The sequence below is a fragment of the Penicillium angulare genome (genome assembly GCF_028827245.1).
Source record: "Penicillium angulare strain IBT 27051 chromosome Unknown utg000005l_segment0_segment0, whole genome shotgun sequence".
NCBI classification, from domain to species: Eukaryota; Fungi; Ascomycota; class Eurotiomycetes; order Eurotiales; family Aspergillaceae; genus Penicillium; species Penicillium angulare.
Genome location: NW_026623164.1, coordinates 2081645 through 2097297, shown reverse-complemented (window position 1 = coordinate 2097297; position 15653 = coordinate 2081645). Strand labels below are relative to the sequence as shown.

At 48.2% G+C, this 15653-nt stretch overlaps 4 protein-coding genes across 4 annotated transcripts; 2 read left to right on the top strand and 2 right to left on the bottom strand.

Annotated features, from left to right (window-relative positions):
- Positions 1 to 2148: 2148 nt before the first annotated feature.
- On the top strand, positions 2149 to 3598 carry N7478_008121 (putative NADPH oxidase (NoxA); the record flags this gene model as incomplete). The annotated part of the gene is made up of 3 exons (XM_056924335.1): positions 2149 to 2192; positions 2247 to 2656; positions 2709 to 3598. 3 exons carry the CDS (start codon positions 2149 to 2151, stop codon positions 3596 to 3598), a joined length of 1344 nt encoding a protein of 447 aa, XP_056777061.1.
- Positions 3599 to 3977: 379 nt separating this feature from the next.
- On the bottom strand, positions 3978 to 7629 carry N7478_008120 (uncharacterized protein; the record flags this gene model as incomplete). The annotated part of the gene is made up of 3 exons (XM_056924334.1): positions 3978 to 6739; positions 6828 to 7554; positions 7609 to 7629. 3 exons carry the CDS (start codon positions 7627 to 7629, stop codon positions 3978 to 3980), a joined length of 3510 nt encoding a protein of 1169 aa, XP_056777060.1.
- A 248-nt stretch (positions 7630 to 7877) lies between these two features.
- Positions 7878 to 13456, top strand: utp10 (snoRNA-binding rRNA-processing protein UTP10; the record flags this gene model as incomplete). The annotated part of the gene is made up of 4 exons (XM_056924333.1): positions 7878 to 8254; positions 8317 to 12763; positions 12819 to 12960; positions 13014 to 13456. The coding sequence occupies 4 exons, from the start codon at positions 7878 to 7880 to the stop codon at positions 13454 to 13456; spliced, it is 5409 nt and encodes a 1802-aa protein (XP_056777059.1).
- Positions 13457 to 13768: 312 nt separating this feature from the next.
- On the bottom strand, positions 13769 to 15639 carry N7478_008118 (LLM class flavin-dependent oxidoreductase; the record flags this gene model as incomplete). Its single annotated transcript, XM_056924332.1, has 8 exons — positions 13769 to 13996; positions 14053 to 14230; positions 14283 to 14839; positions 14904 to 14963; positions 15017 to 15029; positions 15089 to 15299; positions 15362 to 15502; positions 15564 to 15639. 8 exons carry the CDS (start codon positions 15637 to 15639, stop codon positions 13769 to 13771), a joined length of 1464 nt encoding a protein of 487 aa, XP_056777058.1.
- Positions 15640 to 15653: the final 14 nt, after the last annotated feature.

Below are 15653 nucleotides of genomic sequence, written 5' to 3'. Positions count from 1 at the left end.
CTATCACAATACAGTGTATACCCTGGGGCTTCCTGGTTTCACATCCGCTTTTTGCGCAACCCATATAGAGTACAACTGGTTCATAAGGATATTCAAAGTGATGAGCAGCTTGGTGATGCCCAAAGGATGATGGGGTAGTGCTAGGTGGGTCAATTCTGTCCAATTTCAGCGATAAAAGACGATAAAAGACGAGCGATCATTTACGGAGTTCGGAAATAGAGCGTATACACAGATAACCATAGTCAAAAGCCAGGAATCACTCCATGAACCCGCTCCCTTTTGCTTCTAGCCTTGTGAAAACCTTGACAAAATCTATATTTGGGATATGGACTCGCAGGATATTCCCGAACCGAATGACATGCTTCACCGACTCCTCCCTGCCCCAGAATTCTCGTGTGATGAGAATCGAGCGCTTGCAGATGGACTCTGATAGGCCGACTCCACAGTAAAGTTTGACCTTGGCTTCATTTGGCGCTGACCATTCACCATCCTTGGAAGCGTACGAAGCGATTCTTCCTTCCCATGTTGAACTAAACCATCGGAGTCTTAGGGTGATGGGCCAATTTTAGAAACGGACCTTGGGGACATGGTCAGGATCCATAGATGCACACGGCGGTTTAATCTATTATGATTCGCTCTCCTCGTAATTACATCAATGCATATGGATGATGATCCACCACGTTTTCGTATTTTGCATAATCCGTAAGTGTTGCGCGTCCAAGTTCATCATGCTTGAACTGGATTCAGCGAGGTTGGCGCCACATTGTCAGGGTTGATCTTCCTTCCCCAAAGACCATCGCGATAAGAAGAGGCTATTTTTAAAAAAAGAAATCGCCAAGGCACTAAGATATATTGAACAAACGTTCGGAGTAGTATTTGACGAGAATTGCGGGCTTGAAATAGCAATTGTACGAATCGAAGAAGTGCAATGAACTCTATACAGCAATGGGGGAACCACTAGGCCCATAAATCCACTCCCTATCACATCTTACAAAGAGGCCATGGCCCTGTTATTGTAGAAGGAGACACAGAATAGAAAAATGCACAGACATTTACGGGGTAGAATTTAGTTCATTGGGCCATCGTCCACTCATTCGCTCTCGGTTGGCAGTGGAAACCGACGTAATTATAGATCGGCCCCCCCCCCCTCTCCTTCCCACCCCTGCAGCTCAAACCACAACGCTGGGATTTCTGAACCTCCAGCCATTCTCAAGCTCGCCTTTACCTATCCCCAACTTGCAATACACGCCATGAATATAGTCACCTGGAGTCTGCACCATTTCACTCCATATATCTAAAATAAGTCTCCACGTTCGCGAGGCGCAAATATTTCCCGCATCCTGCATGAATCGCACATGTGCGCCGCTAGTCCCGCCAACTCTGCCATATTTTCGTGTGCGGTGTTTTCGACCGAATTCGCTGCCCTTGTCTTGAATATCGAGAACTGGATTCCTCACTTGTACAGGCTAAGGCATTACTGATTTACCTCACGAAGTCGGATTCATTTTGTTATTCAGCGGGGTCTTATCCGGGGGCGAAGTTCATGGAGAAGCAAAGTCCAAGACGAAATCATCTCCTATTTAGCAGGATATCATTTAATCCTTGATCGCAACCGAATCGAAATTTTCAAAGGGAGCTTTCGCGGATTACGCACACTAGGCTTCTCATCAACAGCTCTAGGTTGCTGGTCAACCTATCTTGCTCGTCGCTCCTTCAATAATCATTCTATTATTGTCGCTGGCCGACAATATCTCCTTTTTTCGACAGGATGGTCGTATCTAATGAAACTTGGCTCAAAAGACATGATGTCACGGTTTCCAAGGTGGGGTTCTATGTGTTGTTTTGGATCGCACACTTTGGCGTTTTTGCGGCAGGATGGTATGTTTGTGATCGAGTCAAGAGATGGAATTATTAGAGTCGCTAACTTGAAGATGCAGGTATGCACAAGAATCAGATTCAAGGTTAGCGGCGCTTAACGTACTAAGATACTCCGTCTGGATTTCCAGAGGAGCAGGTTTGGTGCTTTCCATAGACGCAAGTTTGATTCTTCTTCCTATGTGTCGGAATGTTCTTCGATGGATCCGACCCCAGATTAGGTGGCTTCCTCTTGATGAATCTGCATGGTTTCATCGTCAGGTAGCCTATGCGATGCTATTCTTCACTCTCCTTCACGTCGCAGCGCACTATGTCAAGTATGCTCTACGCTATTGTACCCTCGGAAGTCACAGATGCTAATCAATTCCCAGTTTCTACAATATCGAAAAAGACCAGATCCGCCCCGTACTTGCGATTGAACTTCATTACAAGAGTGCCGCTGGTATCACAGGCCATGTCATGTTACTATGCATGCTACTCATTTACACCACCGCTCATGCGCGAATTCGACAACAAGCATTCGAAACCTTTTGGTATACTCACCATCTGTTTATTCCGTTTATGCTTGCTTTATACACGCATGCAACTGGATGCTTTGTTCGAGATAGCGTGGAGCCAATTTCCCCATTCGCTGGAAAGAAGTTCTGGGGCCATTGTCTAGGATATGAAGGGTGGAGGTGGGAGCTCGTGGCGGCGTTCCTGTACATATTTGAGCGATTGTACCGTGAGATCAGGTCTCGACAGGGGACTGTGATCACCAAGGTCATTCGCCATCCATATGGTAAGTTCTGGTCCTGGTCTTTTTGAAGTAATTCATTGCTAACATTAAACAGCCGCCATGGAGATCCAGTTTCAAAAGCCTAGCATGAAATACAAAGCAGGCCAATGGCTCTTCCTCCAAGTACCCGATGTTTCAACGACTCAATGGCATCCGTTTACCATTACTTCATGTCCCTTTGATCCCTACGTTAGTGTTCATGTCCGCCAAGTCGGAGATTTTACTCGAGACCTCGGAGATGCGCTTGGTTGTGGTCCTGCCCAGGCCAAGGATCTTGAAGGTCTCGATCCAAACGGAATGTATGAGGTTGCCCTTCAAAATGGACAAACCATGCCGAACATGCGTGTTGATGGGCCCTATGGTGCTCCAGCCGAAGATGTCTTCGAGAACGAAATTGCTGTCCTTATCGGAACTGGAATAGGTGTCACTCCCTGGGCCTCTATCCTGAAGAACATCTGGCATTTACGATCAGGCCCGAATCCGCCTCGTCGATTACGCCGAGTGGAGTTCATCTGGGTTTGTAAAGATACATCGTCCTTTGAATGGTTCCAGGCTCTTCTCTCATCCCTGGAGGCCCAATCTGCAAGCGCTGCTTCAGCCGATGGTAGTACGGAGTTCTTGCGTATCCATACCTATCTAACGCAGAGGCTGGACGCAGACACTGCCGCAAATATTTACTTAAATTCCGTCGGCCAGGCACTTGATCCGCTTACTGAATTGCGAAGCCGGACAAATTTCGGTCGCCCGGATTTCAAACGCTTGTTCACTGCTATGCGCCATGGATTGCTTGATCAGACTTACATGTCAGGTTTGCAGACTTCGTCTAGTACGGAGATTGGTGTGTACTTTTGCGGGCCTAATACTGCGGCCAGGCAAATTGATGATGCTGCCAAGGCTGCATCGACGAAAGATATTCGTTTCAAGTTCTGGAAGGAACACTTCTAGCCTTTTGTTCGCGCTTTGCTTTCTGTTTTTGTGTCATTTGTGCTGTGAATGGCATCACATTTGATCTCATGAGTTGATGAGTCTCTTCTTTTTTTTTCTTTTCTTGTCCCTACTAGCTTCATGTTTGACTTGATCTTTTGAACTCAGGTATCTTGTTGCTGGAGTATACATACGTTGGACTAGTTGTTTGTCCTGTACTATAGTTGATGATACCCGATGTGTCGTCAAAAGCTACTTATACTATATGATATGAAATTATTTCGTAACTTTCGTTCATTCACTCGCTCCTTCTTGCCTGTAGACTATTATACATAGATGAGTTGTTCCTTTTCCTATTTTCATCGTAGAGTCACTTCATCTGCTCGACATAATGAGACAGTTAAGTCTCCATTGCCGGAGCATCTTCCATCTCCTCATCAGCCTGAAGCCCTTCGGCAGCTTGGCTTACGAGCTCGTCCTTGATGTTCAAGTGCAACCTTAGCTGCCGTTCCTCCAGAACGAGGAACAAGCGTCTAAGCTCCTCGACACTGAGTCCTTCAACCTTACCAACCATGGCCCCAGAAAGGTCCGGCATGTCACCACGGAGATGTTCGAAAGCAAAAATGATTAATTCCTTGGACCACGGACAGGCCTGAATAGCGCGGAAAAACACAGACTTGGCAGCTGCAAGATCTTTCACACGATACAATTCATAAAGAATATACAGCTTCCAGATAGTGAGGTTGGACCTGGCGCTATTCTCACCAAAGCGCGCCCGCACAGCTGCATCTCCCGCACGAAAATCAGTGGGGTTAAGGACCTCGCCAAGAGCTTTCTCAAACAATGGACGTACAACCCAGTACTCGCCGCTGTTATTTCCACGAGTAGATATCTCGGCCCAGATCGGGAGAAGATATGTTGAAATTGCGATGGTCTGGGGTAGAAGCGCGGTAGATACCATGTGATCTATCTGATACCGCTGGTTGGAGTCTTGTGTGGTAAAACTTTCTAGGTTTCGAAGGCGGTCGATGCGGAGCATCCGAGATTCATTCCACATGCAAAGCGTCGAGAACATGGTGTTATGTGGAAATAGTGTGATGCTTTCTCTGAGCCTGTCGCGGAATTCCACTGGTTTCCACGTTCGCATATGGGGGTCCCTATGCATATGCCTATAGAAGAGTCTTGCACGAGCTTGGTGGAGGAGTTCGGCTGTGAAAGCTTTGAAATCTTCGAGTTCCGAGGGGAGTTGCTTAAGTTTTGAGACGGCGTTGTCATATATGTCTGCGGCTGTGTTGAAGGGCCAACCCATTAGATAGTAAATGAGTGCGATACAGTCGCTCGATGCAACATATGCGTGGGGATTCCTAAGGAACAAGGCATCTTCTTGAGATGCACTGAGAAGTCTTTGGACTCTGACTGTATCGGTCGGGCTGAAGACTGGAGGCTGCTGGCCGACTTGTGGGATCTTCGCCGGATCTATCTTTTCGTCGGCGATGCTGTGTAAGATGTACGACGCGGCCGTATCGTCTCCTTTTTCAATGTAATACCAAACCCAAGATTGCCAAAGGATGCTCCGTTGGATTTGTTTCGCGGGCTCCTTCCACTTGAAGCTGGTTGCGAGAGCAGTTGTCCATATCTGTACTGCTTTTTCGTTGTTATTGGTTCTCGCCTCCATCATGGCCAAGGCGTTCCACAGTCTTAACATAGAGGATCTATCTTTCAGCAGCCTCTTTGCCATCTTTTTTGCCATGACGGGATTACAAGTGAATTCGAAAGCTAGAGAATACTCAGCCAATTCTTCATCCTCCGGGTGCCTACCGATAAAAAGTTGTAAGGTGCGCTGGGCCCATTCGCGTCTTTCGGGCTGTAGCTGTACTGAGCAAGATTCACCCCACCATTGAAATGAGTAGAACCATTGGGTTGGATCGGCGAAGAAGGTTTCGGTGCTGTGTAGATAGTTTTGAAGGGGATAAGAGAACGGCAGAGCTGGCCTGCACTCGTCTTGCTCATCAACTGGGTATTCGATTTCCTTGAATGGCGAATTGTCATCTTGTTTCACATAAGGAGGCTGCCAACAACGGATGTCGAAACGATTATCCTCAACAAACTCATTGCGCAAGAAGTTATCTCCACTCCATAGCCGAGTGGATTGGAGATTGCTGGGAGATGCTAGGTGTGGTAATTGGCTGAAGTACAAAAAGGCATCAATCAACTCATCTGAGTTGGTGAAGCCTCCAAATAGAGGTAAAATTTCAGCGAGATCAGAAAAGAGAACGACTCGGTACGGATCGTCGATCTTAGAATCTGACCCATCTAGACTGCGAGCTGGATTTCGGCATTTGCCCATCCGCTCCCTCTCGGCTTCTGTCCAAGACTGCAGAATTGAGGAAGAGTCCAATTGGGTCGAATACTCGGTTTTTATGGGGTCAACGTCGGGTTTCTGTTCACTATTCCAGCCCTTTGCGCCTTCTTCTCCAATCCGAGGCGACTCTGTCTCCCAAAACTCGCGGAACAAGCCCAACGCGACATCCACACTATCAATCGAAGCTGGTTTCAAACAGCAGAATTCCAATACAGCCTGCCAGAGACCAATAGCAATCTCGTAATAGCCAGCCTCTCTGTACAGGATCGTGAGGCGAATGAATACATATGTTTGAACGCTAGAGTCCGCCAAAGATGCAGACGCGACAATTCTCAAGCATTCCTTATGGGTAGCTAGGCAGTGTTGGAACGTGAAGTCTGGTGAGTCTGTTTGCGAAAAGTCAAGATATTTCACCCACAAGTTGATAAACTGCGGGTTTTTATGTAGGGTTGCTTTCCATTGTTCCGACAATTTTTGCGAACTCCAGAGTTGCGCCCCAGTCTGTAATCTCTCGAGCAGAAGACGATCTCTGTGGGGGCTTTCGCCAATCTTTCCAAGAGCTTTTTCACACAAAGACAGCTTCACATCTGCAAGGCTGTGTCTTTCGTCTCTCGTTAGGCTATGAGATTCGTCCCGTGGCCCAAGAATTAACATATCCTGATGGTCAAGTAAACGGAGCCAAGCGCCAACATCCTCGGGGCTATCTTGAACTGCTTTCCAAAGAATTGCGCTACGGGCTTTTCGTTCGGCGTCGAGGTCGATGGCTTCGGCCCGTTCTCGATCGGTCTCTGTCTCTGGATCTAGACATCGTACATTCCAGTTAGCATCTCTCATACTCTTCACGGAATTCATGTCTAGATAGTTCGAATCGATAGAAGGGAGACTCACCCCAGTCATCTGTGTCAAATGAAACATAATCGGCATTCGAATCTAGCTGAGAATGCCCTTTGAGGGCAATCCGAAACTCGGGAGGCGGCAGCTTAGATACCTCGGAGAGGGGGGTTTTAGACACCATTTTCCTCGAAGAGTCTGCTTGAGCTGCTGGGCGCAGAACCACATAATCTCCCATTGACTGATCACGGTCAATCTTATGAGTTAGTCCCATCCCAAGGACATAGCCTCCGCCGGATCGACGGTAATTTGGAATGTCCCATTTGTTGCTAATCCCATACTTGCGGATGCCTTCGTCAGCTTTGAGATCAATGAAGAAGGGCAAAGTCAAGGATGGCGCCGCTTGTTGTTCACTTCTTTCATACTGTCCAGTTTGAGTAGAAGACTCGAGCGATGGCTTGCTGGCTTGGATGGTTCCGGTGGGTCGAAGGTTCAAGCTAGAGGAACGGTGCTCGCTGGACTGGGAATGTGTAGTCGATTGGTGACGACGGTCGGAAGGTTCATGGCGATGGCGACGTGAACTATAGCTGCGCTCATGATATTTCTCGCGGTCTGCCCTGTCTGATCGTCGTATCGACTCAGAGCGATCGCGATGACTGCTGTGCTTGGAGCGATCAGACTCAGGCTCACGAGTGCTGCGATGGCGGTGGACGGAATGCGCTCGCCCGTCAGAGGCCGGCGGGGGCGGTTTGAAGCTGCTGAATTTAGGGACGGACTGCTTGTCCTAACCTATGGAGTCAGAACACATTAACCAAAGCTTAAGGAAGAGACTAAATACCTTGGAATCAGACAAATTCATCTTCAAGGACGGTTGGATCTTTGTTATCGATCTATCAAGCTCAAAAAGGACGGCAGAACCTTAAACCTGATGTGGCAGGCGGTGGGCGGAAACCGGTGATAAAGAAAAAAAAGTTGCGATCCCAATGTTCACGGACTGCGCAATCAACTCCCCACCAGGGCATTCTGCACAACAACACTTAAGCAGCACCCGGACTAAGAGATGGCCTGTAGTGATTTTGTGTAAAGGCAGATTAATCACTTCGCACAATGGCTTCTTCTCTCGCCGCGCAGCTGTCGCAGATTGCGGCAAAATCCACCCACGAGCTTGATCTGAAGAGACAGAGAATCGCCCACTCACAGTCTCTAATCTTTGACCAAAAAGTTGCTGGGACCCAGGATTTCGATACCGTCTATGATATTTGTTTCGAAGGCTTCCGGGAGCTATGCTCTCTGGATAGCCGATTTGAGGAATTCGGGCGCACGCTCTTCAGTGAACAGAGCAAGGCCGAAGATCGGACACAGATGAATGCTTCTCAAAATCAGGAATTAGACACAGTGATTGAGAATTTCTTGTCTCTTGTTGGAGGCAGACTGCAGCTTAGTCCGGCAGTCAAAGCGGTGGATTGGTTGGTGAGACGATTTAGGTACGTCCCAGCAGTTTAACGTCAAAAGATATTCTCCCAGGAAGAAAAACTAATGGACACAGATCCCATGAATATAACACGGCCTACATGATCCTTTCTTTTCTACCATATCATACCACTCCGCTTTTCTTGAACCTACTCTCCATTTTACCTGCCGATCTTACCTCGACATTCAAAGTGTTCTACCCCTACAAGACTGGTTTAATCAACCCCCCAAGACACCCAATTGTTCATAGCGCTACTACAAACAAGCCCTTTTTCGCCGCTTTGAATAACTATGTGTTGAAAACTTGTCAGCAAGGGGCGCATAGCCATACACTTCTTTCCTTTTGGGCCGGTATCATTACTGAGGCGGTTGCGGGAATGTTAGATGCTGCCCGCTCAGGTCGCCGTGAAGCTGAGAAGCAGAAACATGAGGATATAATTATTAGGGTGCTCCCTGTACTCAGTAGCGGTTTCGCCATGAAGAGGGTGTCAGAGCTGATAATCAGCTGCTACATGGTCTCTGTCGTTCTAGCTCAAAAGTCGACTCTTGCCGAAGACGTTCTGGATGGCCTTATGGAGAGCGTGGTTACTTCCTGGACAGAGGAGACGTTCAGCTCGGGATTGATTTGTTTGGCCGTTCTCGCTCAGCAAAAGCCGTCAACCTCCTTGCCAAAGAAAGTTTTCAAGGCTATTATTCGCCTCGAGCGGCCTATACAACAGCTTGCAGAAATTGCAACTCAATACAATACATCCAGGCTTCTGCTCGCTCTCGTTTCTGGCTGTGTCGCCGATTTGGATAAGCAGAAGAATAACTCGCAGCTCACTCTGTTGTCATCCGTTTTCGAACAAAATGTGTTCCAAGAGCAGGAGATGAAGGAGGCTATGAGCATGGTTCTGAAAGCCGCAAGCGATACTGAAAAAACTGGAGATTTGTCTTTGGAAAACCAAACACAGCTTTCTGAGCTGGTCCAGGGATTTAGCCGATCTGACACCCTTCAGCCTATTTTCCAGAATGTCCTTGCGGAATCATCTTTCAACATCCCGGCATTGGAGCACAATTTACAGACTGTGGTCGAAGCTCCCATTCAGCCTCAGGTCATTGAAGACGTGGAGATGGAAGATGTTGACAATCGCGACATCGACCATTTCACGCCTGCTTTTGAATCTCTTTGCAAGGAACCTAAATTCCCATCTTCATTCCTGAGCAAACAGTCAATTCCAGAATTCAACAACCTTGTCCAGGTATTCGCTATCGCTGTTGACTCTGAGGCCCGGATTGCCCAATTTCTTGACCTCCCAATTCTTGGCAAGGCTGAGGCAATCAAGACACCCCAGTTCCTGTCGTTCTTCATTCGTGTTCTATCTGGGCCATACCCTATGGGAACTAAGATCGCTGCGTTGAATGCCATTTCTTCTGTGTTATCATCAGCTGATGGCAACTTCGATCCCCAAGCCCTGTTGCCGTTCCTTCTTGTGGCCCTTGCGGACCCATCAGAGCGCATTCGCCGTGAAGTCACCGCGGTTCTGGCACTTGTTAACTCAATCTACAAGAAGAGCAAGGGTGACAGCGCCGGTAAGCCTTGGGCTCACGATCAAATTTACGGCAAAGGGAAGCAATCAACCGGTGTTTCATGGCTGTCATCCAGTGACGTACAGAAGGTTCTGGACCGCGCATTACTCCCTGGGCTCGAAGAGTACATTTTGGATTCTACCCACATTGCCAAGGTCCTTGATGCCTTGATGCGAGGATCCGTCTTGTCTGACGACTCCGGTGCTTCTGAATTAAAAAAGTCTCTTCGTGTTGCCTTTTTTACTTGCCTTTCTTCACACGCCATTCATATGTCTGCGTATGGTCCTAAGTTTGGATTGCTGCGACTTTTGAACCGCGTCAAGAAGGTTCCGGGAACCACTCGTGCCAAGGAACTGCTTCCTTTGCTCCAAAACTGGCGTGGCTTGAGCCAGAAAGATGTCGAGCAAATTTGCGTATCCGATCGTCTTTCTGCCTCTGATGCTGAAAAGGAAGTTGTTGGTATTGTTACCTCGAGAGACAGTGATGCGATTGAGATTTTGTTGTCTAACGTGAGCCCCGTGTCCGTGCGTTCATCTTTTGTGGCAGCTGGATTTTCTCGCATGAAGGAGGTTTGGAGTAAGATTCCCCAGGAAACACAATTGCCAGCAGCCGAGAAGCTTTTGGACATCTCCCTGGGTCTATCGGACAACGTCTCTCTCGCAGACAACTGTCGCGATCTGCTTCGTAGTGTCGAGCTTTCGGGCCCCATTCTCCTTAGCTTTGTGAACAAAATCCCTGTTTCCTTGACCAATATCGAAAGCCTCGGCCCTGCGCCAAAGCGGAGACGCACCAGCCAAAATAACATGGTTGCCATGACTGTCAAGGACGAGGCAGAGTTCAGCAAGCTGATGGATAAAATGACTTTCATTCTTGAAGTTGTCGATAGCTCCGCCCCTGACTCTCACCCTGAGTTGGCGTCTGGCCTGTTCCAAACTCTTGCTGCCCTTCATCACTTCAAGTCTCAAATCCAATCTGGCATGAGTTACCTTCTGAGCCTCACATTGGGTAGCTTATTGGCAATTGTCAACAAGTCCAAGGGATCATCGAAGCCGTTGTTCGATACTTCCGCTATTCGAGCTGATCTGGTTGTGGATTGTGTACGAACAACAGAAAGCCCACAGGTGCAAAATGCTGCTCTTCTTCTCGTTGCTGGTCTCTCTGTTATTGCGCCCGAGCTCGTCCTCCACAGCGTTATGCCCATCTTCACCTTCATGGGAACTAGCGTGCTTCGTAAAGACGACGACTATTCCGTTTCGGTTATCGACCAGACTATTGATCACGTTGTCCCGGCGCTCATTCAGTCGCTGCGCAGCCAGAAGCGGGATATTGTTTCTGGAACCTCCGAGCTATTGCTCAGCTTCACTGCGGCATTTGAGCACATTCCTTCCCATCGCCGTCTGCGTCTTTTCCACGCGCTGATCACGAAGCTCGGCACGCAAGACTTCCTCTTTGCCGTTCTTGCCATGCTTGCCAACCGTTATTCCAATGACAAGGATGTTCTCACACTTATGACTGGGTTGGTGTCTGATGCTACACCTGTCACCGAGCTCACATCCTACAGCAAGTACCTCAATCTTCTCATCGACGCCTTTCAACCCAAGGCTGGAATCTCTCAGGTTCTGCTCGGAATCGGAAGCGATGATGGCCGTGAGCCCCAAAAGGTTGGCGTTGATCTCTTGCGTGACCTAGCTCACTTGCTCAAGCATTCGTCGCTTAAGTCGAAGCTGGAAGCCGCTTTCGAGAATGATGACGAGACAGCAGCTCAAGTTCGAGCTTGCTTCTCTCGTGTTCTTGGGCAAGTCTTGAACATTGGAGAATCAGTGCAACATATGAAGCCCGTGAGCCAAGCCTGTGGCGATGTCCTTGGTGCTCTCTTTGGTACTTTGTCTCTCGTTGACTTCTTGGATACGATCGAGGTCCTACTTCGAGAACCCAATGATGAGCTCCGACGCAAGGTTCTTCGCCTGTTGGAGAACCGACTACGCCAAAACCCTGAGCGCGATAGCGAGTCCCAGATTCGGGTCCTTGACTTCCTGCCTACCTTGGTCAAGATCATTGAATCATCGTCTGACCCTATGCTCAAGCATGCTGCCGTTGCTTGCGTCGATCGCATCACCGAGAAATATGGTCGCAAAGATCCATCGAAGGTCATTTCTGCCGCCAAGGTCGTTGCTAGTCCATCATTCCTTAGCATTGATGATACGCGCATCCGTATCATGGGTGTCCTCTGCCTGGCTTCTATGGCTGAGGTTCTGGGCCAGTCTATGATTCCTGCCCTTCCAGATACTCTTAACCAGTCGTTCAACTTGCTGGAACTCAGCTTGGTCCCCGGAAAGGAACAATCCCGCTTGCACGATGCTGTTTTCTCGTTGTTCTCAGCTCTTCTTGACCACCTTCCTTTCATGATGTCGGCTGCCAACCTCGACAAGATCCTCCTTCTGTCCTTCAAGTCTTCTACTGCTAGCCTCGAGGAGACTTGCGAAGATAGTCGCCGGGAGACCCTGAAACTCATGGCCGCTCGCAAGATGGACCTTGCAGCTACCCTAGGTGCCTTAGATCGGAACTGGCAACATGCGGTCGAAGCTGGACCAACTGCCACAAACGAAGTTTTGAATGCCTTGAGCCTTGCTGTTGAGAAGAACTCCAAATCGGCTGTCTCTAATAACCTTAGCGTTCTCACTACTATTCTCTTCAAAGCATTCGACTTGCGACGTGAACAAGTGGCCCTCGGCGCTCGCGCTAAATTTGATGCAAGCGACCTGGATACAGCAGAGACAACTTTGAACGATTTGACAATTAAGATGATCTACAAACTCAACGATAGCACATTCCGACCACTCTTCAGTGGAATTGTGGATTGGGCAACTACTGGTGCTCCCAAAGATGAACAAGGTCAACTTTCTCGCCTCACGACCTTCTACAAGTTCCTCCAAGTGTTCTTTGGTACTCTCCAGGTAAGCAATAATCATTCTAATCCTCAATTTTCAGTGATACTTACCATTACCCTAGTCTATCGTCACTGGTTACTCCAGTTATATTTTGGAGAATGTCGTCCAAATTCTCGGCACAGCCAGTCCTGCCAAGGCCACCAAGCCCCTCTGGTTGGCAATTCTTCGCACCCTGCGCAACTCATTTGAACATGATCAAGATGGTATCTTCCAACCCTCTCATTTCCCTCTCCGCTCATACGCTAATCAATATCAGAATTCTGGCAATCTCCTTCCCATCTCACCGCCATCTCTGGCCCTCTCATCTCACAATTGGCTCACGCAACCACTGCCAAAACAACAAATGCTGTTGCTGAGGACGTTATTCCGGCTATCACGGAGCTTGCTGTTGCAGCTGATTCAACCGACAACCACAAGGAGATCAACGCTGCCCTTATGAGGTATCTCCGTCCCTCCACCGCTCCCAATGCGAAGTCGGCTGGTGGCGATAACCCCTTCACACGCCTTGCTGCCCTGAAGGCGGAGCAAGCTCTTACCGAACAGCTTGGTGAAGAATGGCTGGCACTTCTTCCAGAGATGCTGCCATATATCAGCGAGCTTATGGAAGATGAGGACGAGAGTGTTGAGAGAGAAGTACGGAAGTGGGTTAAGCAAATTGAAGGTGTTTTGGGTGAACGACTAGATGATATGCTGACTTGAACGGCTTGACCCTGGTGGCCATGTACAAAAAATCGCATTTTTCTGGCGTTTGTAAAAAAAATAGATCGTCTTGAGGTCTTTGCAGCTTTACGGCCTGCACAAAAAGAATATTACATACAGTTTATTATATTGAAGACTTACTACTACTTCCATTCAAGTTCCTGCTATATCACAACCTGTAAGCATCGCGGTTATCTATACGGACGAAATTTCACTACTGAATCGAAACATGTAAATTTATGGAGTGCAATAATTCATGTCATTTGACCCCCAGAAAGGCCGTTGGTGCAAGGGTCTTGTTCTCTAACAAATCTAGTTGTCTGGTACTGGATGTGCCTCGGCATCAACCCCAGCTTGCCATCTGTACTTGGCCGCAGGGTGGTCTGACGGTGGACCAGATTGTCCCGGCTTTGAATACAAGTTCTCACGGTATGTTCCCTTTTGTACTGCATAATCATCCCAGAATAGCCCGCGACGGCGCAGTTCAGGAATCAAAAGCTCAATGATGTCCTTGAATGAACCAGGTTTAATAGCATACGCCTATACAAGCAGGTTAGAATCACAAATTTGGTTTCGCACCATGGATCGAGTCTTACCAAGTTAAATCCATCAACATCAGCTTCAGCAACCCATCGTTCCATCTCATCGGCAATCTGAACCGGGGTACCAACAGCAGTAGCACCGAGGCCACCTACAGTGATATGCTGACCGACGGTCTTCTTGGTCCACTTCGCAACTCCGGGGCTTGCCTTTGACCATCCTTCCACGGCAGATCTACTCACAATTAGCATCTTCACTCCATGGGGTAAATATAACGCCTACTTACCTGATAGCGTTGCTTTCAACATGGCGCAGTTCCTCATCATCACCATACTGATCCAGATCAATACCAGTCCATCCACCAAACAATGCCAAGGCTCCATCAATAGAGCCCAAGCTACGGTAGTGGCTGAACTTCTCGTTGGCCTCCTCTTCAGTCCGTCCAAGCACTGGACAGAATAAAGCCAAGAATTTGATACTCTGGGGATCGCGACCGAACTCCTCCTTCGCGATCTGTCGAATCTCCGCGACATTTTTGGCGATCACGGATGGGCTGTGGCCTGCAACGAAGATTGCCTCGGCGTGTTGAGCGGAAAATTGCTTGCCGGCTTTCGATGTGCCTGCTTGTAGGATGACGGGTGTGCGTTGGGGACTTGGTTGGGTTAGATGAGGCCCTGGTACATTGAAATATTTGCCGTTGTGATTGATCTGGCGAACTCGGGATGGTTCGGTGTAGACTCCGCGTTCGCGATCCAAGACCACGGCATCCTGGCGCCAAGATGATTCCCAAAGCTTGTAAGTCACCTTGATATATTCTTCTGCTAAGGCGTAGCGGTCGTCATGCTGTGTTGTGTGAGTTTATTGTCTCGTTACAAAGTTATGATAGAGGGTTTGGCTTTAAACTTACGTGTGGCTGTTCAGCTTGTCCCAGGTTTCGGGCTGCAGAATCCAAATACCCTGTCACAACCTATATTTTTTATTAATTTTCGTTCACTTTGTCTTTGAAAGCGCGCTACTCACATTCCACCCCAAGCTGGAATAGAAAATACGTCAGTGGCTTCTCGAATATTGTGCGATGGCTGGTATACATACCGGCCTTTCGAGAGATGATCAACGGTTGACAAACGTCGTGCCAGATGATAAGGCTGTTCATATGTTGTTGCGACGGTCACACCGAATCCGAGGTTCTTGGTCGCTGCCGCCATGGCTGGTACAACTGCTAATGGCTCGTTTACTGGCCATTGCGCGCCAGAGATAACGGCAGGATTCAAATTTCTTGGACCCTTGTACACATCGTATCCGCCTGCAAATTCCTTGTCAACCTTGGATTTAATGCTGAACTACGTCAACAAGTAATTGACTTACCGAGGACATCTGCAATAAAAATGCCGTGGAATTTGGCCTCCTCCAGCAATTTGGCGAGTTCCACCCAATGCTCGATGTCATTGAATTTATGAGACTCATCTTCTGGATGTCGCCATAATCCTGGAGACTGGTGTCCGCTACCTGCTTATGCCATTAGATCTCAAATTCGACGCCATAAAGTTGATTGCGACCGACGACGTACACATCTCAACGAAAGCATTTAGCACCAATGACTTGCGAGGCTTTTCGCCTCCAGCTTGGTTGTTACTAGTAGACATATTTTCACACTTTG